General features: G+C 36.6%; 1 protein-coding gene across 1 annotated transcript in view; it reads right to left on the minus strand.

Annotated features, from left to right (window-relative positions):
- Positions 1–14,255: 14,255 nt before the first annotated feature.
- The window catches only part of LOC575900 (sodium-coupled monocarboxylate transporter 2), a 37,376-nt gene continuing 25,388 nt past the window's right edge, over positions 14,256–26,243 (minus strand). Inside the window, exons 9-14 of the mRNA XM_030999653.1 lie at positions 22,741–22,811; positions 21,414–21,500; positions 17,889–18,115; positions 16,736–16,836; positions 15,954–16,093; positions 14,256–15,656 (exon numbers count right to left, since the gene is read on the minus strand). Coding sequence (XP_030855513.1) covers positions 15,501–15,656; positions 15,954–16,093; positions 16,736–16,836; positions 17,889–18,115; positions 21,414–21,500; positions 22,741–22,811 — 782 coding nt within the window. The 3' untranslated portion in view covers positions 14,256–15,500. The remainder of the gene's footprint in view (positions 15,657–15,953; positions 16,094–16,735; positions 16,837–17,888; positions 18,116–21,413; positions 21,501–22,740; positions 22,812–26,243) is intronic.

A 26,243-nucleotide genomic window follows, 5' to 3' on the forward strand; every position in this document is an offset into this window, starting at 1 on the left:
CATATCTTTAATTTATCTCTTTCCCAAGGGGTTTTTCCCGACCCACTATAAGTTGCAAAAATAATTCCGATATATAAAAAGGATGATCACTCTAAAGTTTCAAACTACCGACCAATTTCTTTACTACCAAGCATTTCAAAGATATTAGAGAAAATAGTATATAAACGATTATATTCTTTCTTAGATATCAATAACTTTTTAATTCCTAATCAATATGGATTTAGAAAGAACCACTCTACTAATTATGCTATTCTACAATTATGTGACAAAATAACTGATTCCCTTTCTAAAAAAGAACACACTGTAGGTGTTTTTATGGACTTATCGAAAGCATTCGATACCATGGACCATCGTATATTAATACATAAATTAAAAGCATATGGAGTTAGAGGGATTGTACTTTCTTGGTTTGAAGACTATTTGCGTAATAGACATCAATATGTTATGTTTAAATCTACAACATCTAATATTTCCATCATAGAATGCGGAGTACCACAAGGCTCCATATTAGGTCCCCTACTGTTTTTAGTATATATGAATGATATTGTTAATGCATCACCACTCCTAACATATGTTCTGTTCGCAGACGATACCAACGTATTTTATTCGCATAAAGACTTAAACATTCTCATTACAACCCTCAATTTAGAACTAAATAAATTATCATCTTGGTTCAAATCCAATAAACTCTCTTTAAATATTAATAAGACTAATTGTATTTATTTCAAAAACATACACTCTAAACATGTACTTCATTATGATATTTTTATAGATAACATGCCCATAATTGAAAAAGAAGTTACAAAATTCTTAGGTGTAATGATTGATTCAAACCTAACTTGGAATAGTCATATTAACAACATTTGCATGCTAGTCTCGAGAAGCATAGGCATTTTATATAAATTAAAATATTATCTATCACAAAAGTCACTATTTATGCTTTACAATTCCTTCATTTTGTCATACATATCTTATTGTAACATAGTTTGGGGCAATAGTAGTAAGATGAAAATTATGTTAATATATCGTCTCCAAAAGAAAGCTCTTCGTCTTTGTACACATTCACATTATTTAGCCCATACTGATCCAATATTTTGTAAACTAAAAACATTAAAAATCGCTGACATTCACAGTTTTCAAACTGCAATCTTTATGTATAAATGTTGGATAAATACTATACCTTTGGCATTTCGAAATATTTTTGTTTACAATAGTGATATACATTCTTATCCCACACGACACTCATCCGATTTCCACTTAACAAACCCCAAAATTATTATGGCCTATAAATCGATAAGACATCATGGTCCAGACATTTGGAATGCTTTACCTGACAATATTAAACACTCTGCAACTCTTTATTCATTCAAAGCATCGATGAAAAAAATTTAATATCTACATATTCAAAAACATCATAAGGGTCTCAGAGGTTTTGATTGTTTATTTAAATTAATTTTAGATGACCAGTTCATTAACAATACGAATCGAACACTTACTTCACCTGCACACACCCACTTGCACACACCCACTTGCACACACTCACTTGCACACACTTGCACATTTTTCTTCTTTTTTCTTTTTTCTTAATTTCTTTCCACTTTTTATTCAGATACTTTCTGAACAAAATCTTTATATGTGACTCTCTATTCCCCTACATTCTCCTAAAAACAGCGCCATGTACCCCCCCCCCCCTTCCCGGCTGCTATCGCCTCAAGCTTCTTTGCTTATGATAGTTGGCCTCTGCATTTATCTTGATTATTTTTACTTACCTCCATACTTTCAAGCTTTCAATTATGTATTTTTTTAAAATATTTTATTTTGTGTGTATTAAGTTGTCACTCTTGATGTAAATCAATTATATTATATACTATTATTGTTATTTGAATGTTTTATATTTGATTTATCAATAAATGCAGAAACATCTGCTAAAAAAAAAGAGAAGGTTGAGAAGTCGTGAGCTTTAGAATCAAATTTGTTTTTATATTTAAGTTTGTTCCATTAGCATCATTATCATCCTCAAAAACTCAAGAGAGATAGAAAGAGATATATATATATATATATATATATATATATATATATATATATATATAATGGAGAGAATTTTATTAAGTTGAGTTGTGGTTATGAGTTGTGGAAATGATTATATTAAAGAATTAGACATTCAATAAATCAATAGCCTGTGTGATACCTGAGCGAAGCACTAAGAACTGAAGATAAGAAGATCCCTGGGATACCGGGCATCTTAGAAAAGACTTCCATTACCATGTAAGGCATTATCTGAAGACGGGTGGAAAAGACGTATGCAATATCATTAGGTATGACAATAACTATACTCCAGCTAAAAGATTTTGAGTTAAAGGCCCACTCTACTCGAGAGCAAAGCTGATTAGTCCTATCATTAAACTAACATGATCGCAAAAACACCCCCACCCGATAAAAAAAGGGGGGGGGGGCAAAATCAACCTTTGGGCAACTTCGAATATTACAACACGTTACAATGACGTATTTGGTAATTAAAATATTTTTAAACATGGTATTTAAATTGCTCGTCGGTTTTTTTTAGTCGAATATCTTTTCGTTTTTAGATTATTTTGCCTACAACAGGGAACGAAATCAAATGTTCAAATGATATACAGTTGACCTTTACAAGTAGCCACAAGCGGTTTTGAATGACAATTTTTAAAGGTAAAGACCAATAATGGAAACGCCCCAATTTCAAAAAATGAAATGGAAGCTCTCATTACCAATCATGTGAAAGAATATGTTTTGACTAATACATGATGATAAAAAATTTGCCGGGAAACCGCCTACTAATTCATATATTTGGTAAATTTGTTTCTCTCATGGTCTGTGAGAGATATAGGGTAGTCCCATATACATCTTTCTGTGTATAGTGCTTGTAACTTTACGAAGAATGGGCCAAATTTCTTTTGATGATTCATTTTGATGATTCCAGAACCTTGCAGATGCTAGATGCTAGATGATCAACCTTTTCTGATCGATTCCACAACGTTTCTTTCACAATGCAATCGCATGACCATAACTGGTATTACCTTTAACGCGTGATAATTCGGAGTTATGATGACAGTGTACAAATGATGCATAGGTTCGAGTGCGTCGATAGGGATTGTGTGCACAAGGTACCTTTGAATGACCGAACAAAAGCTTACATCACAAGAACCGGAAAGTTTGATATCGGTTTGGAGTTGGTGTGACGGTGTGACTTTCCCCTTATATAAGTTTTTTTTTCTGGGAGTAGGACTATTTATTTCCAGCGTAGGACATGATGTCAAATTATAAGACCTTTCAGCGTTCCCGCGTCACGTGAACTACCCATGACTTACATCCACATTATTCTCACGGAGAAGTTTTTAAAAAATCCCATCAGCTTAAAGAGAAGGTTAAGAAGTGGGAACCCAGAAAACTGGGCCGTGAGCTTTAGAATCAAATTTGTTTCTATATTTAAGTTTGTTCCATTAGCATCATTATCATCCTGAAAAACTCAAGAGAGATAGAAAGAGAGAGAGAGAGAGAGAGAGAGAGAGAGATAGAGATATATAGAATAGAGAGAATTTTATTGAGTTGAGTTGTGGTTTTATTCTCGAATGAATAATAGGGACCAGAATATAGCATTCCTTTTCCAGCCGTGTAACATTTGATTTACTTTTATTATTTGTTTTATGGTATGGTATGGTATTTATTGAATCATGCATCGAAGTTTATTTATATACGGAATTGCGCATGGATAAACATTGCATTTTAAAAAACAAGTTTACAGTTTAAAACAGTATCCTTTACATAATTATAAGCACATTACCAATCCTGTGAAAGAATATGTTTTGACTAATACGTGATGATACAAATTTTGCGGGGAAACCGCTTACTAATATATATATATATATATATATATATATATATATATATATATATTTGGTAAGTTATCGTTTCGATCCGGCCTGGATAGATATTGCGAATGCACTTAAACATTGAACATTTGGGCATATATTTCTGTTTTTTGCGAATTAAGGTTGAAGCATTGTCATCTAAACCTCTGAAGGCTATATTTGAACAATATTGAAAGGATATTTTGCACCCAAAACCCTTGAACCGCAATTTTACCACTACCGGTCTTTACCTTTTAATAACGGTACGGTGCGAAGCTCTTTACACACAGACAGCGCCTAAGCTTGTCTATGTCAGCATGGTGTACGTGTACAACCATGGCAGAGGCTTGCAAAGTTTCACTTGTGCTCTAACATGTCTACCTTTACGTGGACTGGCCTTTTAAGGTAATGTGACGTCACTGCCAGTGCCTTAAAATGACGTCACATTGCCTTAAAAGTGCAGTCCACGTTCTCGTCGTGCAGAATCTAAAAGTCCCTATTCGCATGTCATGATAATAATACATAATAAAGAATACAAACATAGCTCAGGGAGTAAACTCACAACCCCCTGCATAGCGTAATAATACAAAGAATACATAATACAACAAAACAACAATAGGAATGATCTAACCTAGGCTATATATGCTAAACATACAATTTTGGTCATAAAGGTGTAATAATTTTTTTTCCCAATTTAAGGAATGATCTTGACAATGATTTATTCCTAATAGATCTAGATAATAGTAAACATTCTCAGATTTTATTGAAAAATAATTTGCGAGTGTTTTTTGCGTGACTGCTAAAGCATGTATTTGCTACAATGCTTATTAACTAGGGGACCTGCCTTAAGTCAAAACTGACAGTAATGGGGATAAATACCTCATAAAAAGGGCACTAATATAGCACATCGACACATCCTGTCCATCCCTAACGAGAGCGCCACCACTGATATATTTATAGAGCCTCCAGAAAAAAGGTAAACCAGCTCAGTGAAATTTTCATCCAGTTTCATAGATGTATAAGCTTCATTGAATTGAATTTATTGAATTGAATTTATTTACTTCTGCATCGTACAAATCAAATTACTTTTCAGCGATTCAACATATACAAAATAAAACAAATCGTTTTGAACTTGTACACAATATAATAAAATGACAGAAATGTTGACATTAAGACAAATGTTGCTGATAACACACTGCCGAAAATCATTCATTAAGAAATCTGCAGAAATAAATACAAATGCAAAATAATCACTCATGATAAAATTGAAAAATCAAATATATTGAATCAGATTCGAATCAGAAATACATTCCATTGTACAGTACGTCCCAGAAAAAACGAAACCGGGAGTTATTGATGTTTTTTCATAACTAGATCACAATTATAATTAATAAAATTAATGACACATGTTTGTAAAGCTTAGATCCTCCTCTTTCATTTGATGCAACTCATATGATGTATATTTCACGCATGAATGATTAAAAACAATTTGAAGAAAGGGTACCATAAGGTCATTTGGCGAACAGTATCTGAATTTCAAAGAGAAAATCACATTTTTAGAAAGTCCATTTTCTGCCCTTTCATATGACACCTCAATCAGGAAAAAGTGCCAGGAATAACAAAGTTCTGTTTTGTTTAAAGCAATGCTTGCATTTCCATAATTTTATTTTAACGAATTCGTTTCACCGGCTGCCTGCCGTAGGAACAAACAAAAAATCCATTTCGTTGACGATCAGCCATGCATGAAGTCTTTCGTCTTCTTTGTTGTTAAAGCAGACAGCCAGTGAAACGGATTCGTTTAATAAAAGAGGAGGACCTAAGCTTTATAAACATGTGTCATTTATTAAGTACAATTGTGATTAAGTTATGATCAATGATCGATAGTTCTCGGTTTCTTTTTTTCTGGGACGCACTTTTTATACTGTACAGGACATGGAAGCCACACATTGTCGATTAATAAAAGTTCAATGAACTGAATAGAATGGGGGAGGGGGGGGGGGGGGAGGGTACGTTTGTACTTAATTTGCTGTTACGTTTTCGGCCACTATCAGATATTTACCGGTACCTATTACTATATCAATGTTAGAATTTGTTTAATGATTGTTCTCAATGTTGAAAACTAAACGTGACAATACAGTCTCCACCGACCTGGGATGAGTATAAAATTAATAAAATCACTAAGCGCTTCCAAACTTGGAGATTATTACCCCGGCTTTAGCTGTGCTGTCATTGCGGTGTCATTTCAAATAATTAATTCCTGTCAGGTACCCATTTACATCACCTGGGTTGAGTGTGGCAAATGTAGATCAATGTCTTGTCAAAGGACATTAGTGCCGTGCCGTACATTTGCAATATATAACAAATACAAACCGAATGCAGTAAGTGTAGGCTATGGGCACATTTTTTCCCGAGGTATAATTAAAGGCACCTGTTAAGAAACTTTCCAGTTTCGAGCAAAAGATGACACTTTGTATTAATTGGATATTATGATTATGGCACAAAATAATGCTATCTTATCATCCTTAATATGAGATGGGAAACGAATATTACATTATTAAGGCACTTCGATGCTTAAATATAACGGCATTCCAGTACCTTGCTTTACAACCAAGCCCTCTCCCTCCCTACACGCCTTATACCCGAATATTATAAACAAAACGTTTCCGATATCGGCCTATTACGGTAATATAAATACAGAGATGAAATTAAATGAATACAAGTTGATTGTATACAGATTTCTGAGGTCTGTTGATTATTCAGCATAGTTCCTAAACCTTGGAGCGTATTCGCCTCTATAGTCGTTTGATCGCCATTTAATCCAACTCTTTGTACAAGAGTAAGAATCCTCACGTTCTCCGTAATTGGACCGTATATCTTTATCCAGGAAGGTCATAATGAGATGAATGACAGGTGATGATGATGAAAAGGGGAAGGTTTAATGTATCGATCACTTGAATGTGCGCTGTAATTTTAATGAGTCTTGCTGTGGGGCATGGGTTTGTTAGCGTTATGTTCAGTCACTCAATTTGAACTATAATCACCTACTTTTTCAAACAAATAATATGATAGATTACGAAAATGTGTATGATTGGCTTCAAGGAGGTATACGCGTTGTTTAAATGGAAATGTTTTGAGGTCCGTTGTTTGCTTTTTACTGTTGGGTGTCCCTGGGATAGTCTCGTCTTTCATTATGTTTTTCAGCCACTTTTCTCAATATGGACAACAGTATTGAATGTAGACCTCTACAACCCCTCTATCACTCGCCACAACCTCCATGAAACATTTCCTCCTCCTTTCTTCCTTGAAGGGACTACATTTTGATGCTGTGAATTCATATATAGTTTAATTCATTTTATTGGTCAGATAAATACTAATCATGGTACGGTATGGTATGGTATATATATTTTTTATTCACGGTTAAAAACAAAAATACAATTGTGCCCGCATTCACAAAAGCTGTTTTTCAGCGAGGCCGTGATGACATATAATCAGAACAGAATATAAAACAATGAAAATACAATTTACAAACAAATATGCAAGTTATGATAAGTGAACATATTTATAGAAATTTAAGTACAAAATAGAATCATAGTGACAAAGTGAGGGAAAAAGTTTTCAGTTTTGTTAGTTTGGTAACCAGGATCAAGGTTATGTTTTGATGCGGGGGTAGGGGGCACCACCTTTGATAGTTTTTCATGTTCACATGATTGAGTTTTGCATTATTGATATATACATTAAAGGCACTATGTCCTATTTGCAGCCAACATCAACTTACGTAGAACTTTGCTGGAATTATAGATATGTTCTATCTGTGAAATTTAAACGTTACAGTGTCCTAATATTCATATTATGCAAGGAAACCCGTTTACTTTCTAGACTCCACTGTCAGACACTATTGACTGACTGACTGACTTCTTTTTTTCCTTGGTAATAAGATACAGAAAATAAACTGTAAACGATATATTCACCTGTCTACATCAATAACCAACTTCTTGTTATTGCCAAAATTGAACTGATTGAATCTTAGCGCAGCGCAAAACGCACGACCATTCCGTACAAGGGTCTGACAATCAGTATATTACTAAATCAGCGCTCAAAATACACGGGGGCGGTGGGCGATTCGCCCCCGTGAGCTACATAATCGCCCCCGTCAGGTTGCTCACGGGGGCGATTGCAAAATTAAAAATCGCCCCCGTGGAATTATGAAATAAAGATTATCTTTTCTGTTATAACTTTAACACAATATTGAGTTTCAATTTTCAAATGAAATGGAACTTAGATTAGCGTGCAAGATTTCTTGTTTTATGAGTAGGCCTATTATTACCGATTCAGCTCACAGTGCAGTGCCGCCGTCAGCAGTGGTTATAGGCCTACTGCGCCCTTAGTAGCGGTACGTGTGCACGCTGCCGCGCTATGTCTGCTGGAGCTGGAGGCGATCGCGCAAGGGCAGAAACATGGTCATGGAGAAGTTTTTCGTTGTGAAAGCGTTAACCCGCTGAAATCTGGTGATTTCAAATGACTAGCAAATAATGAACCTAGACCAGTAAATCAATATTAGGGACTTTTAGATTTTAGATTTGCACGATGGGAACGTGGACTGAAACGTGTGACCTCCTTTTACGGCAGTGCCAGTGCTTAAAAGGACGTCACATGTGACTGCCAGTGCCTTAAAAGGACGTAACACGTCCACGTCCACGCAAATCTAAAAGTCCCTATTGAGAAGAAGAGGAAGACCAAGATGTCGTGGAATGATATGGTAACATGGGCAGATCTACGGGGGGGGGGGGGGGGTTAGGGTTTAACCCCCTCCTCCCACCCCCGGCCCCCTTGGGCTGCCAAGTGAAAATGTGATATTAAAGCGGGGGGGGGGGGGGATGCTGGAGAGGAGGACTACCAATCTATTTTATTTTTTTCATGGGGGGGGGGGAAGTGAAGCGCCGTTTTAGCATGACTTACTTTTTAACTCTTACTTTCACCTATCTCAGATAACCCTAAGTGGTTGCTGCTTTATATGTAGTTGATAATGCATGATTAAAGTAAAGAGAGAGAGAGAGAGAGAGAGAGAGAACCACCTTCATTTTGCAATGGTTCAGGGTTCGTGTAATGTACATTTGAAACCATTTCTTAGCGTCTCAACCCTAACAAAATGGCAAAACTATTTTTGAGGAAAAGCATTATACTGAATTAAATAAAGAATAATAGCTTTATATCGGATCATACTAATACTGATACGGGCTAAAGACAATGTGGTATTTGTATAGAGGTATTCCAAAATGACATTCTGATAATCAACATTTGTTCTGGTATCATAATGTATATACACATAATACAACTGATCTTTATGATTTCTTAACGTGACATAGCTTCTTTTCCCCCTGCAAACAAAAAAGAAAACAAGGTTATTTAATAAAAGGATCATGCGACAAATAATCATTGTAATTCAAATTGATGCAAGGATTTTTTTTAATAAGCAATGCTTTTCACCAGAATCTTCTTTGTAAAAACGACTTTTACAAATCTCAGCCATGCAAATCTGCCACTTTGTTGTAAGATCACTTTCAGATTTAAATAGGAGAAGTGTATTCTTTAATGAGTATTTTACATTGAATGGAACGTCTCAACTCAGTAAGCATGGCTGAGATTTTTAAAAGTTCTTTTTACAAAGAAGATTCGGGTAAAAAGCAGTGCTTATTCAAACAAATATTCGCATCAATTTGAATCACAATCATTATTTGTCGCCTAATCCCTTTTAATGACTTTGTTTTCTTTCTCGTTTGCAAGGGGAGAAGAAGATATGTCACGTTAAAGACATCATAAAGATCAGTGTTGTATGCGTATATAATTATATACACAGGCCAGTAACAGCTATGTAGCTTGTAAATTTGTAAGAGGGAAAATGCTGATTGAAATAATAATGATGAAATAGCAAATAATTGAGGAGTATCATAGGTACCAATTCAATGGATATTTGTATAAAAAAGAGCCCCCGTCAGTACTAAAAGAGCCCCCGTGAGAAGGCTCACGGGGACTCTTTTTTTTGGGGGGGGAAGAGCCCCCGTGGACAAAAAATTAATTTGAGCCCTGTACTAAATGGATTGCAATCACTAAAGTCGATTCGACAACTAATGGTCGTTATTTTTCCACTAAAAGGCATTTTCAAGCCCTTTCGTTTTGAGGGAAGTTCTAATTTAGTATTATATTAAAATGCCGTTGGAATTTAACCTTTCCCTTGGTTTGTCCTGCAAATGGGGCATAGTATCTTTAAATGTTATATCTTTTACTTTAGCTTTTGATCTAATTAGCATGACTTCACTTGTTTTTAAATAGCATTTAGACATAATTTGTTTGAATTCAAACATTTAGAGAGACGTACCAGATCAGCATTGATTACATTTGCAATAACCTCTGTTGTTTTACCAGGGTGATATATACAGGTGTCGTTGGTGTATATAACTGCACAGTATATTACACTTTTTGATGGCCACCAAAATGAGGGGGCCTACATTGGCCTCCTGAGGTATTCCACAAACCACTGATACATTCAACTTGTTTGATCTTACACCATTTACAACTGTGCATTGTCTTCTATCAGTCAGATATTTGAGGTACAATGCACAAGCACTCTAGAGCTTATTCAGAAGGATCGATAGTGAGATCAACCGTATCGAATGCCTTTAAAAATCACTTGCAATGCTATTGTCTGTATTTCATTGCTGGGTGTCCTTGGGATTATTTCGTCACTCTGAATGATTGCGTCGCTATTGCGGTGGTCACATCCCGCCGTACTTGCAAGTGCGTGCTGTCTACGTGCAAAAACGTGGGCAAAATTTGGGTATCCGTACGTGATGAGTACCGCCTCCGTACGGATTTGGGAGCACGCAGACACACCGTAGCACTTTTAGTGCATGAGGAACTTTCGCTGCGTTCGGGCTGCGTTCGGGCTACCGATTCACCCCAGTGCGTGTGACGGGCGTTGCCGGTACTCCCTCCCTGCCTTTGCCACTCCCTCCTTACGTTTTCAGAAAAACGTGGCAGACGTGGCGGCCCCAAAAACCGTACGGACTAAAAACACGCACGGTGGGATGTGACCAACGCTTCGGTCAAGGATTGAATACATAAATAGCTCATCCCTCTACTCAATTGTGCTGTCATCTGCAGAGTACGTGGTGATCTATAACTCAAAAAAGGGATAAGACGTACGTCCCTCATAATTATTTGACACTTATTTGCATGTTTTGTGCATCCAGCTATAATCAGCGATTCTGAATTGACTCGACTGATCTGCATAATCCATGTTCAGACGGGGGTCCCTAGTCGGCGTAAGTAAATTTTGTAGCAATAAATATTCCATAAATATTTGACACCATTAGTTGTCCATACGCTCCAAATCCGACCGAGGCCCAGTCATCCTCGTCATAACTTCCAGACGTGGTCGCACCCACAGCTTCAACCCAGCTTCCGCATCTAAACCGCACGAAATCTAATTTTCATTTCCGATTGTAAACAAACTATACTTGTGAAAGGCCCGGCCCCCCCCCCCCCCCACTCAGAGGTCGGAATGACCGCATGCGTGTTGCCAAAATGTCCGGTAAAGGGGTACTTTTCGTGCGACAAAGTCCGGCCCGAGAATTGTAAAAAAAAAGGGGTGTATTTGACTTTTCACCCGGAGATTTCTTTAAAAAGGGGGTGTTTTTCTTTTTTTCTCTCATCTCTTTGGACTCCTGAGAAATTATTCTGAATTTAGGGGGGTACATTGAGCATTTTTCCTGATTTAGGGGGGTCTCCAAGGCAGGAAAAGCACGCGAAAAGCCCCCGAAAGGGGGGTTCGGAAATGTTGGCAGTCCTCAGATAGGGGGTGCTTTCAAAAAAAGGGTACGAGCATATGCGTACCCTAAATAACACTGAGTGGGGGGGGGGGGCGGGGTGAAAGGTCACATATATTCCGAGTTCCAAGTGATCCACACGGTCAACTTGTCTTAAAATACCCCAGGTGCGGATCCACGAGGGGGGGGGGGGAGGGGGGCGACAGGCCCGGCCCCCGACCAAAACAAAGTTTTTTAAAAAGACGGGCCTCCACCCTGGCCCTCCCAAAGGAGGGGGGGGGGGGGGGAGAGATGGTGACCACAATATTTCCTTTAACAAAAAAATGAACTGCTCTTTAACCCCCCCCCCCCCCCCCCCCCCCGCTTATTCACCGGCCGGCTCATCGGCTGATTCGACGCAAAATATGTTTTCATGAAAAACAAAATTAGTGCTCCCCCTATAAAACGTATGACCTAAAGTCCTAAACAATCTATTTTAGGTAAAGGTTCAGGATGCATCGATGCCACATATTCAACTTACAAGTTACATGACCGTTATCAAGTAAATTGGCCAATTTAATCTTCGTTTAAATCCACTTTGCCATGTAAATAATGTAAATAATTGGACTCGTATTTCAGAGCGTCTTGAGAGGGAATATTGTTCGCTGTTTTTTAGCCGCAATGCAGTTGCCCGTTGCTTGTCGGCAGGGCGTGTCGTTATTCGGACTCCCAGTGTGAGCCCACCTTTGTGTTTGTTGATTGTGTTTTGTTTTCTGTGTTATTTGCCCTTATATTGAACAAAATCTTCCACAGGTAGTTCGTCGCCTTTTTTCGCCCCGGTACTCTTACCTGATGCAAAGTGACATTACTTTTATTTCAATGAATTGTCATGGCCTAGCAAATAATAAGAGAGAGAAGATGTTTTTGTTATATTTGAAATCTAAATTATATGATGACACTCATTTCACTCCTGACATAGAAACGGAAATATGTCGCAAATCAGACGGGGGGGGGGGGGGGGGAGGGGGGGGGCAAATGTTTTTTCTCTTATCGGACATCCAGCTCTAGACGAGTAGCAATTCTGCTTAAGGGCATTATTCCGGTCAAAGTTAACCCAGGCAGAATAGACAGAAGTGGAAACTTAGTTTCGATTTGACATTATATGAGTATGACATTACACTGGCATCTTTATTTGGCCCGAACACTGATAATTTAGCTTTTTATACTGATTCACTGATTAGAAAATCCACATGTCATTATTTGTAGAGACTGGAATTTAGTGCAAGATCAGACCCTTGATACTCATAATTATGTTCATGTAAATAACCCGAGGGCGAGACAGCAGGTTAACCATATAAAGAACGAATTAAATATATGCGACCAATGGAGAATTAGATATCATGTGAAAAGATATTACACTAGTCGCCAGCTGAAACCTTTTAAACAAAGTAGATTAGACTTCTTTTTTTACTATTAGAACTGCCCTCATTAGTTCATAAATCTGATTTTGAATCTGGTTAAAGGTAATACAAAGTTTTGGTACAGGGTCATGAATTTGGTTCAAATGAACATATTGGAAGCATATGTGATCCTACAATATTCGGTGATCGTTGTCGCGGTTGAAATCGAGTCTAAAGTTATGAAATTGTAAATAATGAACTCTTCATGTTGTATAGCTCCCTCTCAAGGTCAAATATTGATTAAACCATAAAACAATGTTCTTGACTAAAATCGACCGATTGGCTATTCCCGTTTGGCAATTACATATCACAACTACATATTCTGAGATTTTCATGGTCGCACTTACCATTGTATGGCCGTAAGCGCTATTTGAAATTCATCAAAATTTACTGGGAGTACCGATTAATTTTTATATTCAATTTTTCTCGAAAGCAGAAGTGTTTTAGGGACTACATTTTCTAGTGCTTATAATACATCCACAGGGTCATCCACAAATATCAAAATTGTAAAGAATCATTATCCAGCCAATTTTAAAAAATTCCCAAAACTTTGTATTACCTTTAACGAACAGATCACTGATTAGTTTTTCTTAGCTTGCCTTTAAATACAATTAAACGGGGTCCTGCATGGCATTTTGAAATTTAATAATTCTTTACTAAAAGATGAAAAGTTTGTGACAAAAATTATAAAAACTATAAAAGAGATAATTAAATATTATGCAAAAGATGAGGTAGAGTTCGATGAAAATGATAACATAGTTGGAAATTGTGAATTTTCTATTAAATGACTAATTTATTTTTAGAAACTTTGATAATGTTATTATAGGGTGAATCTATAATTATCATATGGCTTGTTCATCAAGAAACAAAACATCAGTCGGGAATAGGAACTACATAGAAAGAAATATCGAAGTACTGGAACAAAGACTAGTAACATTTGATGATGAGACTGCACTTCTAAAAGAATTAAATGATAAAAAGACACAACTTGAAACCTATCGCTTAAAAGTAAGTGATGGAATTATCTTGAGATCCAAACAATAAAATGGAGAAAGGTCATCGAACTTTTTTCAAACTTCGAAAAATAGAATAAAGTATAAATAAAGAAATATGGTAATTGTCAACAGATAATGGAAATGTTTATTCGTAGAAAAGATGGTATATCAAACGAAGTCTTTACATTTTATTCAAACTTATATAAGACGAAAGACACTGAAGAGGTAGATATAAACACATTAACACATTATTTATTTAACTCCAGAATTGTACCATTTATTAAAAGGTCTTTTGTGTGAAAGTAAGATTTATTTAATGCTAAAAGGTACGAAAAATGATAAATCCCCTGGGCGAAATGGCTTCACCGTTGAATTATTTCGTTTCTTTTGGCAATATCTTAAAACGTTCATGATCAGACCTTTGAACTTCAGTTCGCTTCTTTTATAGAAGAACTGTCGCAGTCACAAAAATTAGGAATAATCACATTAATTCCTAAAGGAAACAAGCCATTTATTACAAAATTGGCGTCCTATTTCACTTTTAAATGTTACATACATAAATAGCATCATGGTGCATATATTTAAAGCTAATCGATTAAAGCATGTTTGCCCTTCTTGACACATAAGAATCAAAAGGGATTTTAGAAAGGCCGTTTTATTGAGGAAAATATTCGTTTATTTTATGATATATTATTATACCCCGCACTTAATGACATACCAGGCATGTTGTTGATGATTGATTTTGAGAAGGCCTTCGATTGTATACCTCACAAGTTTCTATTCAATGTCCTTGCTTTTTTTCATTTTGAGCCACCACTGAAAAACAAATGGATTCATCTATTTGATAAAAATACATCTTTTTGTGTCACAGTAAATGTATTTTGCAAAGAGAGATTTACTATGGGACGAGGGTGTTGTCAAGGAGATCCGTTATGCCCTACCTTTTTTGTTTTACTTCTTAGCGAAATATTAGGAATTTTGATTAGACATTCCAACGATTTCATTAGGTTGTATCTACAAGGAAAAAAATAGTAAACTACTACAACACGCAATTGAGACCATTTTGAGTGCACTGAAAATATTAAGTTATTTTGATGAAATGTCAAACCAATATTACAAAAACTCATGTGATATGAATCGGGAAAAACAGAGCCTGAAAATACAGCTACTGCCATAGCAAAAACTAAATTGGGTATCAGAAAGTAACTCAAGATACTTGGATTCCATCTTAAAACACAAGGATTCCAAAGGATACCAAATCTTCGTCGGAAATTCCTTACACTTGATAGCGATAAACAATGTCAAAAGAAGTTTTCACTCCTCATGAAAATGTCATTGTACTTGCTACCATTGATCTCTCTATACTGTGGTTGTCCTTGATTCAACTGTGACGGGTTTCTGTGGATAGTCAAAGTACTGGGGCTGAGGCAAAAAGTGCTCACTCTCCGGCGACTGATTTGGCGCCAAATCTACCGGAATTTTCGCGTACGCCGTTCCGTTGACAGGTTGGAGAGTCTACAGTAATGAGAAAACACACAGGTTATACAAATTAATTATTATCAATTAATTGTCATAAAATATATAATGGTATTCTATAGCTTGCACCTACTTCTAATGTTATCATTAATTGATAAGTAATGTTGATGAATTAAAGCAATTGTGCAACTATGAAAATGGCTTCTTGGTTTATGGTCGTACATTAAGAAACATTAGAACTACATGTACGTTACAAAACTTTTGCATTTCTTTATAAAATACGTCGATATAAAGTCATGTCAATCGTGCTTTTTAATATAGACAAAGGGCACTCACCTTAGCACCTGGATATTCGTCATCAATTACGCCATTTGCAATATTGAGCTTTTTCTGCCACTTTGTAGGGAGACAGCAACAGAAAGCATCTCCGACGTTAATCAGTAATCGTTTGTCTATCGTATCTGGATCATTAAAACCTGAATAGTTGTGATATACAAAAGGAAATAAAATAAACATTGGATTATTAAAAACGATGGAATTATTACGTATTCTGTTCGATAATCATAAGCAAAGAAAACAGTAATGTTAACCATTAATCCAATTTAGACAATGCTACTACACTATATCATGAATTTTGGTAACCCCTCCGTTCATCTATGAGAGTTTAATTTTAATGTACGTGTAATTAATATGATAAAACAAGATAGACGTAAAGTTTGTGATATTTTGAAGTGTGATATTTCAAACATCGGTTTGCATGTAAAAGAATTTTGTTTAAATAGAAATTGGCAATATCTAAATATAACACAGCCTTATCTTCTCCTACTATCTTAATTAAAACGTTACAACGCAAAAGAAAGTTGTGCGCATGCACGAGAAAGCTCGCTTAGTCAAAAGAAGATTTCTTTTTCTCATACTTTTTATGTATTAAATGCCATGTATTTTTTCGTGTGTATTTTCTTCCTTTTCAAAAGATCTACGTTTTAAAGGATTTGATATTGTTCGAAATCGTTGTTTTGAAAATTCATCATGATTTTGCTTGTCATCAAAGCAATGTCAATGAATAATCTAACTGCATGGATGCCTAACAGTAAAATGATATAAAATCTGATACTAACCTGTAATAGCACTAACTATGAAAGCTACTGCTATTGTGATGAGGAATCCTAAGGGGCCATACAAGTGATAAGACAACGAGTAGAAGTTTTCTAGCCCCGTTCTAGAACAACAAGACAATTTAATAGTAAAGACAGGTGATTGAAAATCTGAAATGCTTTTCTATTAAAGGATAGGATTGTTCTTTTTTTCATCACCGTTATTTTTTTTCATGTGAAAACCCTTTTTTCGAAATATTTTTTTTCTTTATATTTTGTAATTTGTCACAGATGGCATAATTTTATACAGAGGTTTATTGAAAGGGCATACTTTAAATACATTTAAAACAAATAGATAGGAAATAGATAAGAAAAACATAATGTATCATACAGGTGGAAATATTAAAATCATATAAAATGTATCAACCCATAACGTATAATAAAACATTATACATGTCCACGTATTATTTACCAGGAGTTGTTAATGAATTCAAGCAATTCACAACTCTCATCAGGAAAGGACCGATTGCAGTCTCAATAGCCTTGTGCATCACATTTTGCAATAGTGAACAAGAAAATGACCGATTACATGATTTGTACAGGCAAATGCAATACAATAGAGAACTTAAAGTGACCTCGAGCCGGTTTCTTCTTTGTGAGTGTTTCTCACGGTCTGCTTCGATCTTTTCTTCTCTTATATAAGTATTCCTATTGTTTTCTTTCTAAAGAGCTACTCTATACAGCAAAAGTAGCACAAAGGGATTCAGTCGAATGTTCTGAATTAACATCAATAGTGTTAATGAGCACTAGTTTGTCTTTTTCTTTTGTGTCCCCGGTAATTTGAAAATCACGCCGGCTGATATTTCGCTCAACATCCCCCCCTTGAGCAACCAAAAAAAAGTTAAATTTCGGGTCATAATATTCTTTTTTAAAAACTGATTTGGCCTGTCTTTTTTTTTTGCCATTGAGGGGGGGGGGGGCAAGGCCCGCTCGGCTCCCATGGAACTGCGCCTGGCTACCACTGTCCCCACAAAATATCACTCTGACTCAGTTACAAACATAAATACAAAACAACAGCATGTAGATGAAAATGGACTTGAAACATAATACAAGTAACCTCATGGTTAGGCCTAAGTGTGTTCCAAAGTGTTCGATTTAGCGACACAAAGAACTGTACCTTTCATCAGTCACTGTCTCGTTGAGGGGCGATTCCGTGAAAGATGTCCATGTCCCGATTTCGGTTACCATGGTTGTATAATAGGTCAAGTTGGTTGAGTTCTGCTCACCAACACAGCCTTCGACAGAAAGAGGTAGAACATCCGATCGAATGTTATCTGCGAACATCTTTCCAACTTTCAGCCACGTCATTGTGCTTATGCTCACTATGGTTCCGAGCAAAACACCCTTAAATGTCAACAAAGAAAATATTAAGAATAAATTAGATAACATGTATTTGACCAGAGGCCCAAGATACAATTTTTTTCTTCAGGACAAGGGGAAATGGGCTAAAGAGGGGCAAACGGCCGGACAAAATGAGAGATTGAGAGAGTGGGAGATAGAGAGGGAGGGAGAGAGAGAGAGAGAGAGAGAGAGAGAGGGAGGGGAGAGAGGAAAGGAGAGAGAGAGAAAGAGAGAGAGAGAGAGAATGTTATTAAATCCCCTCATTTTCTGTACCTGGTTTGGTCAAGGGCGCTTCAAAATAATCAGACATATTTTTATCAAAGCAGAACAACCCTTCATTGATTCATAGATTTGCAGTCAGAGTCGAGATAAATTATTGATTAATTCATTCATTTATAACCAGCTATTTATGCGAACGGCTCGGGCTACCCGTGGGCGAAAGGGCAGAAGAACGTTGCGTTTCCACTTGCAGGCTGATAATAACGTAATTTCGTCACATTCTTTTTGGAGTCTCGGCTATCTCATGATACAGTACTATAATAGTCAACTTTATCCAATGGAATTAACTCGACTCTTCCAAGGGAGTGTATTTCATTTTGTAAATTGACCTGTTTATGTTGATTTTGCCAGCAGAAGTAAACAAAAAATATGTAAAATATGTGTCTTTAAAAGTGTGTAAGTTGAAAACTTCCGACTTCATACACAAAATTATGCCAGTGGCGTTTAATACCAAGGTTCTCTTTTTACTTGGTTACTTACTTACTTACTTGGTGACGGATACGACATGGCATAGTTTATATGAAAGTTAATTCCTCTCTCTCTCTCTCTCTCTCGCTGCCCCATCACCATTTGAGAATACAGAGAATTAAGAAATATGGTCCAAAGAGAGGTGAAAAGGCTAAACTCGATTACTTACAAAACAAGATAGAAGAAAATAAACAAGATTCGAAAAAACTTTGGCAGAATCTAAAAAGCTTGGGATTGAAAAATAAGAAGCGAAAAGAACAAGAATCTGTCATTAAAATTGATGGGGAATTATGTCATGATAAGATGGACATCGCTGATGAATTCAATTCTCATTTCACAAATGTGGCTGCCAAATTAGTAGACAAACTCCCCCCTTCCAAAGACTTTTTCAGCGCAGACAATGATTGTATTCGTGAGTTTTACGAAAGAAAAGGTGTACGTGAAAACACCTTCGAGTTATTACCAATCAGTGAACAATTTGTTTTCAAAGAGTTACGTAAGTTGAATGTATCAAAAAGTACTGGGTTAGACTTGATTCCAGCTAAATTTCTAAAAGATGGTGCGAAGGTTTTATTTAAGCCTCTAAGTTACTTAATGAACCTATCTATCTTGACGAGTACTTTTCCAGAGGATATGAAAATAGCAAAAGTGACTCCACTTTATAAAAAGAAAGATAAAACTGATGTTAGCAACTATAGACCCATTAGTGTTTTAAGCGTAGCATCAAAGATTCTATAAAATCGGTCTGTGTTCAAATTGAAAGATACTTCTAAGAAAATGATATAATTTATGAATTTCAATCTGGTTTTCGACATGAATATTCGACTGAAACTTGTCTAATTCATTTGACTGATTATTTGCGGAGAGAAACTTCCCAAGGGCGCTTTGTTGGTATGGTGCTCCTTGATCTGCAAAAAGCTTTTGATTCAGTTAATCATTGCGTCTTATTGAAGAAGTTACAACTAATGGGTTTTGATAAGGCAAGTTTAGATTGGTTCAGATCCTATTTATCTAATCGACACCAAGTAGTGGCCATTCATGATATTCGTTCCAAACTAATGCCTATAACATGCGGTGTTCCTCAGGGAAGTATTTTAGGCCCAATTCTATTTTCAAGTTATATAAATGATATGTGTATTTGTATAAAAGACTTCAAACTATTATTGTACGCAGATGACAGCGTACTACTCTATTCAAATCCTGATCCTAAATATATTGAGGAAAAGCTCAGTGAACAGCTGTCTACGTGTGTCGATTGGATGACTGATAATAAGCTTTCTTTACACTTGGGAAAAACAGAAAGCATTTTATTTTGTTCTAAAAGTAGTTCTAAAAAGTCATTTGAATTCAAAGTGACACACAATAATCAAGCAATCAAGAGAAAAGAGTATGTGAATTATTTAGGCATTGAGTTGGGTAGCGCAATTTCATTTTCATCTTTAGTAGAATCAGTTGTAAAAAAAGCAAATTCTCGTCTGAAATTTTTGTACAGATATCAAAGTTGTATGGATTTAAAAGCAAGACGTACACTCTGTTTTGCTCTTATTCAATGTTTATTTGACTATGCTAACCCTGCATGGTAAAGTAACATAAACAAGTCAGATCAAAAGAAGTTGAAGATTATACAGAACAAAATGGTGAGATTTATCAACTGTTCTGTTCCAAGAACTCATGTTTATTTAATATATTCAATATACTCATGTATATTGTTGGCTACAGCGAACTTTCTAAAGCTGGTTTTCTTGAAGTCGACTAAAGATCAAAACAACTCGTATTGCATCACGTGCATAAAATATATCATACTAGCTCGAATCTTTATATTTGATCCAACTTCGATCTTGTTACTGACGTATATGATTATAATACAAGAAATAGCCGATTCAACTTTAACTTACCAGAAAGAGTAGGTAGTATTGGAAATTCGTTTTTTTACAATGCCATAAAACATTGGAATTCCCTTCCCAATGGTGTAAAAGAAATAGGAAACTATGAGGAAATTAAAGGAATACCCAATACTTGACAGTCGGAGAAGAGAAGTGAATGACATGTTATATGATTGAAATTTTGTATTCTTCTGTCGGTTCATACTTTTTCATGTTGTATATACTTATTTTTTCGTACGTTATAGAAATTCTACAAATTCATCATTATTTTCCTCTTCTTCCTTCTCCTCTTTTTCTTCTTCTCCTTCTTCTTTTTCTTCTTGTACTTAATATCATTTCTATCATCAGTTTAATGTTGTTATTATTATTATTATCTTTAATAAGTAGTTCTTTTAATTTTCTTATCGGTCTGTAAATATTACTATTTTAATTTATTAATTTTATACATGTCTGTAAGGGACCCCACTCTCGAGCTTTCGTGGGTTATCCTGTTCAAGCTGACTTATTTTCGATCTGTTATTATTGTATATTGTTGTATGTTGGAAGCTTGTCGAATAAAAATCAATCAATCAATCGAGGGGTGGGGGTCACTGCACTCTGCAGTGTGGTTTAAGAGGCCTTTGAAGTTGTTTGTCGAATACTTATTTTTTAATAAAGAAAGGATTACTTACTTTGTAATTAATCCTTGGGCAACAAAATCCAAGAGTGAACGTCGCGACGACAGCCCCGTAGGTGATACCATAAATAGACAAACCCATCTAAATATACAAGAAATCACAGGAAATAATTTTTTTAAAACAAATCACTACTGTACAACCATATCCATGCGTTGTTGTATATGGATTGAATTCAGTGAATGGCCGTATGCAGGTGGTGGTGATGGTGGTGGTGGTGGTGGTGGTGGTGGTTGTGGTGGTGGGGGTAGTGGTGGTGTATGAGTGTGTTGGGTGGGGGCCGAAGGGGCTGCAGCCCTCTACGGATTTTGAGACTGCCAGTATTTGGGCAATCGCCATATCATAAATTTGCAACGAAATGGTATACTTCTAATATTCATACCTTATCTTGTATATTTGAAAGATGAAATAACAGTTATGCGTCAATTTATTTGTTGTTCGTTTGACACGCTCGCAAAAATTAAAAACTAGAAAATTAATATAATAAGCCGGCCCCCTATCCCTCTTAACTGCGCCCCTACGCCTGAGATGCAGAGTCTATCTCTCAAGTATTTTTAAAGTGTAGTATTCGTCATTGGACCTGTTTATAGTGAATACATTTCCATTATGTGGCCATAATTGCATGCCGTGAAATGAAACGTTTTAAAATGGCGACATCCATCACTTTTTAACGGATTAGAAAAAAAAAGCACAACATGGAACCTCACAGTGTTCAAACTATCAATTGAAATCACGATTTCGACTCATTTTTACCTTGTGCTAACTACGACTTGCTCTGTTTAAAAATAGGATAGAAATTAATTTCTTGCTTTGAAACTACCTGTAAGTGATTTGATATCAAGAATGATATACATTTCGACTTCACTACTTAAATTAGTATTGGGTACGTGTATATAGAACTTAGCAATTAATCTTTAATCATATGATTGTGTAGGCCAGCAGGGTCACTTTGTAACTGACAATGCTACCCTGTATAAATAAAAATAAAAATGAATACAAATTTGGCCAAAATTAAAATGATTGAATCTTTGCGCAGCACAAAGCGTATACCATTCGGTAAAAGGGTATGAAAATCAAACTATTTGATAAACGGACTGCAATCCCTAAATTCGATTCGACAAAAATGACCGTTATTTCACCACAAAAAGACATTTCCAAGCCCTTTCGTTTTGAAGGGAGTTTTAAATTAGTATTATATCTTTCAAATGCCGTTGGAATTTAACCTATAATTTATTTTTTGGCTTGCAAATGGGACGTAGTACCTTTAAGTACATAATATTCATAATATTGCGGATAAAATCGTAGTAAGGTAGTAAAGTATTACCTCGAGTACTTGATCTCCCATCACCATGGCAAGAAATGCAACCCCAATCGCTAGTAATCCAAATAAAAAAGCTGTACCATAAACGAGATAAAAACAAGATATTAAACAAGATATTGTAATATACAAGTATTGCATTTAACACGTAACTCAATTGAGAAAAAAAAAACGAAAACGATTGATGAAATACTTTGTAAATATGTGAGTCATAATGATGTCGACAAAATACTTTCAAATACGTTTTTGTTCAAACTCTAGTAATTGATATGCCTGTATCTTTTTGTACAACGAAACAACACAGCAAAAAATAAAAAATAACAGTCATCTGTGTTGAAGACTACTTTTTCTTGATTTCATAGATAGTCGTAAAATATGGGTGCAATAACTACCATATAATGATAGAATGATAGACCTAAGTGTTACCAGTGGCGTAGCTTTGGCTCAGTCATGGGGGAGGGGGGCAATAGTGTTTGGTCTAAGAGATCAGCGTTTTCAACCTGTTTTTTGTTAAAGTCACGGCATACTTTTAGGAGTTAAAGCCCACTGTACTACTTGTAGCTACTTGCTCCCTCTATATAGAAAACAATGCCTAATCGGTGACCATTGGTCCCCCGTGATCCTGTTAATTGAGAGCTGAGATGTATATTTATGAATATTCACTTCCCCCGCAGGCGCGGATCCAGGATTTTCCAATAGGGGGGCCGGAAATTCGAAATTCGCGCAGACCGTTATATAAACTTACCAATACTGACAAGGTCATATTAGAAGCACTGTACTTTAATAGTGTATTGGTACCTACAAACGGGCACAATTATTTTGGAAAGGGGACATGCTCACGTCACATCTCTTGTCCGATATCAACATTCCCCGTTTTCAAGTTATGCTCGCGCGCAATTTTTTTTGACATTTCCATCAGTGGGGGCTGAAGCCTCTTGCCCTAATATCTATTTCCTGGTTTAATAATTTGGCGAGTGAGCGAAGCGAGTGAGCGGAAATTTGAGCTTATGTATGTTGTGAAAAGTGTTAATTGTCACCAAAATATACGAGATAAGATATAACAAATGCATATTGGTAATTTTTAAATTTTCGGGGAAAGAGAGGCTGCAACACCATCACGCATTAACTGCAGGTGTTTTGAAATCAAATCAGACTCCCCAAAAAATTGTTAACCAAAACGCACGAATCCAGTTTCAAAAATCCAAAAAAATGTCAGCTTCAGAGGGGGGCACATCACCCATCAGACTCCCTCTAAAAGTATTAACCGAATCGCACGAATCTAGGTATAAAAAAAAATCAGCTTCAGAGCTAGAGAGGACCCCCCCCCCCCACACACACACACACACCCTGTGCGCGCCAGCGTGAAATTAACGCTGGCGCTAATGCGTAAGCAGGGGCGGAGGAGCTATTTCCAAAGTGGAAAGCACCAACAAAAAAGGGCACCTACAAAGCGAAATCTCAAAGCGAAAATATACATTTTTTTAGACATTGGTATATACCCTTTCATTGTGATCCCATTATCAGGGACGATTTCAATATTTGTTTTTCTTTATATATCATACAAGTTATTGCTTAAGCATCACACTTTCGGCTAAGTGTGATTGTCTGAATATTCATTTGCGAGCGAGCAAAGCGAGCGAGAAAAAATGTAAGATCTGTGAGGTCGTAGAGTAAAAAATTACATCTTATAAAGAGGGGGGGGGGGGATCATGATGGGGTTATAAGCATCACGGAAGACTAAAAAAACATTTGTTTTAAAGTGACATAATTATAATTGTATCATCTATAAATGCGAGCGAGCAAGCGAGCTTTAGGGGAAATTACTCTTAGTCGCTTTAAATTTGGTGCAAGACTAATGATGAGCAGGTTATGGGGGCACGTGCCCCCCCCCCCCCCGATGATGAGAGGTTAAGGGGACACATATCGAAAGGGATAAAGACACTTATTAGAAAAGAAAAGGAGCATGTGTCAAGGTACAAAGAGTAATTATCAAAGGTTCAAACTGGGCACTTCTTACACCTGAAAGGAGGCACTCACCAGAAATGAGATAGGGCACTTATGAGTATGGGAAATGGGCATTTGTCGACGGAAAAGAGGCATCCATCAGAAATTGATTTATCAGAGGTGAAAAGGGGCATTTATGAAAAGGGGATAGGTCCCTATATAGAAAGGAAAAGGGGCACGATTCAAAATTAAAGGGCAGTTAGCAAAGGTGAAAATGGGCACCCATCATAGATGAAAAGAGTACTTATCAGGAGGGGAAGGGGTACTTTTCAAGGTAAAATGAGCATCTCTCAGATTCGAATAGGGGCAATTATCGGAGGTGAAGAGCGCACTGAAGTGAAACGAATTAACTTCATATATATGAAAATGGTCATTTACCAGAGATGAAAAGGGACACTTTTTATTTATGAAGGGCCTCATTTTTCTAAATAGCCCTTATCAGATAGGAAAGGGGGCACATGTGTTGATGAAATGTGCGCTTATCCGAGTTAAAAAGGGGAAGGGGCACTTCTTTACAAAGTAAAAGTGGCCCTTTTAGGGGGGGGGTACTTGAAGAGTGGGGCGAACTTTGCCCCCTACCCCTGCCACCCGCCCCATCATCTGAAAATCCAAAATGATGTTGTAGGGGCCGGGCGCGGCTTTATCATGAGTGCTTTTATGTGAACCTCTTTTTTTATAAATATATTATGCTGGATTCTGACCCAGATTGCACACTCTAAAATGATAGTATGATCATCCCCAATACGCTTGTAGTTCACGTATGCACCCCTTCCTCCTAATTCGTCGTTACCGTCACTGCCATTTACGTATGGCCGGTGTGACCGCGTAGAATGTAACCCGCACCGATCGTCCGACTATTAGAGATCGATCGAGAGCGGACGATCGGTGCGGATTTTATCCGCGCAGAATGTCCGTGTCGGACATTCCGTGTGCGCCTCAAATGTCTGACGGACAATCCATGCGGAAGAGGTCTCGCACCAATAGTCCGCCTGCCGCACCGAATGTCCGTACTCTAGTCCACACATATACATAGTCAATATAGTGGAGGCTGTTAGGGCTAAATAGGGGTTGTTTGGTGCAGATTCTTCTAAAAGCACCAAATTTGCCCCAGAGGTAGATTATACCATACTTTTACGATTTCTTCCGGACGCCAAGAAGGGTACCCTCTGGGTATGCCATATTAGGCAAATTCAAAATGGCCGCCATCTGAGTTAAAGGTCAAGCGTAGTTCGGAAAAGCGGTTGTATGATAATAGTTTATATATTTATGGGGTTTTGGGGGTCAGAGAATCTGATTATGATATTCTTTCATCAATTTAAGATCTCCTTGGGGCTGCCATACTGGTCATATTGGTCAAATCCAAAATGGCCGCCATCTGATAGTTACAGGTCAAGTGTAGTTACGAAAGAAAATGGGCTAGTATGATAAAAGTTTATATATTTATGGGGTTTTCGGGGTCAGAGAATCTGATTATGATATTCTTTCATCGATTTGAGATCTCCTCG

This window comes from Strongylocentrotus purpuratus, unplaced genomic scaffold (genome assembly GCF_000002235.5).
Source record: "Strongylocentrotus purpuratus isolate Spur 01 unplaced genomic scaffold, Spur_5.0 spur5_scaffold_5, whole genome shotgun sequence".
In the NCBI taxonomy this organism is placed as follows: domain Eukaryota; kingdom Metazoa; phylum Echinodermata; class Echinoidea; order Camarodonta; family Strongylocentrotidae; genus Strongylocentrotus; species Strongylocentrotus purpuratus.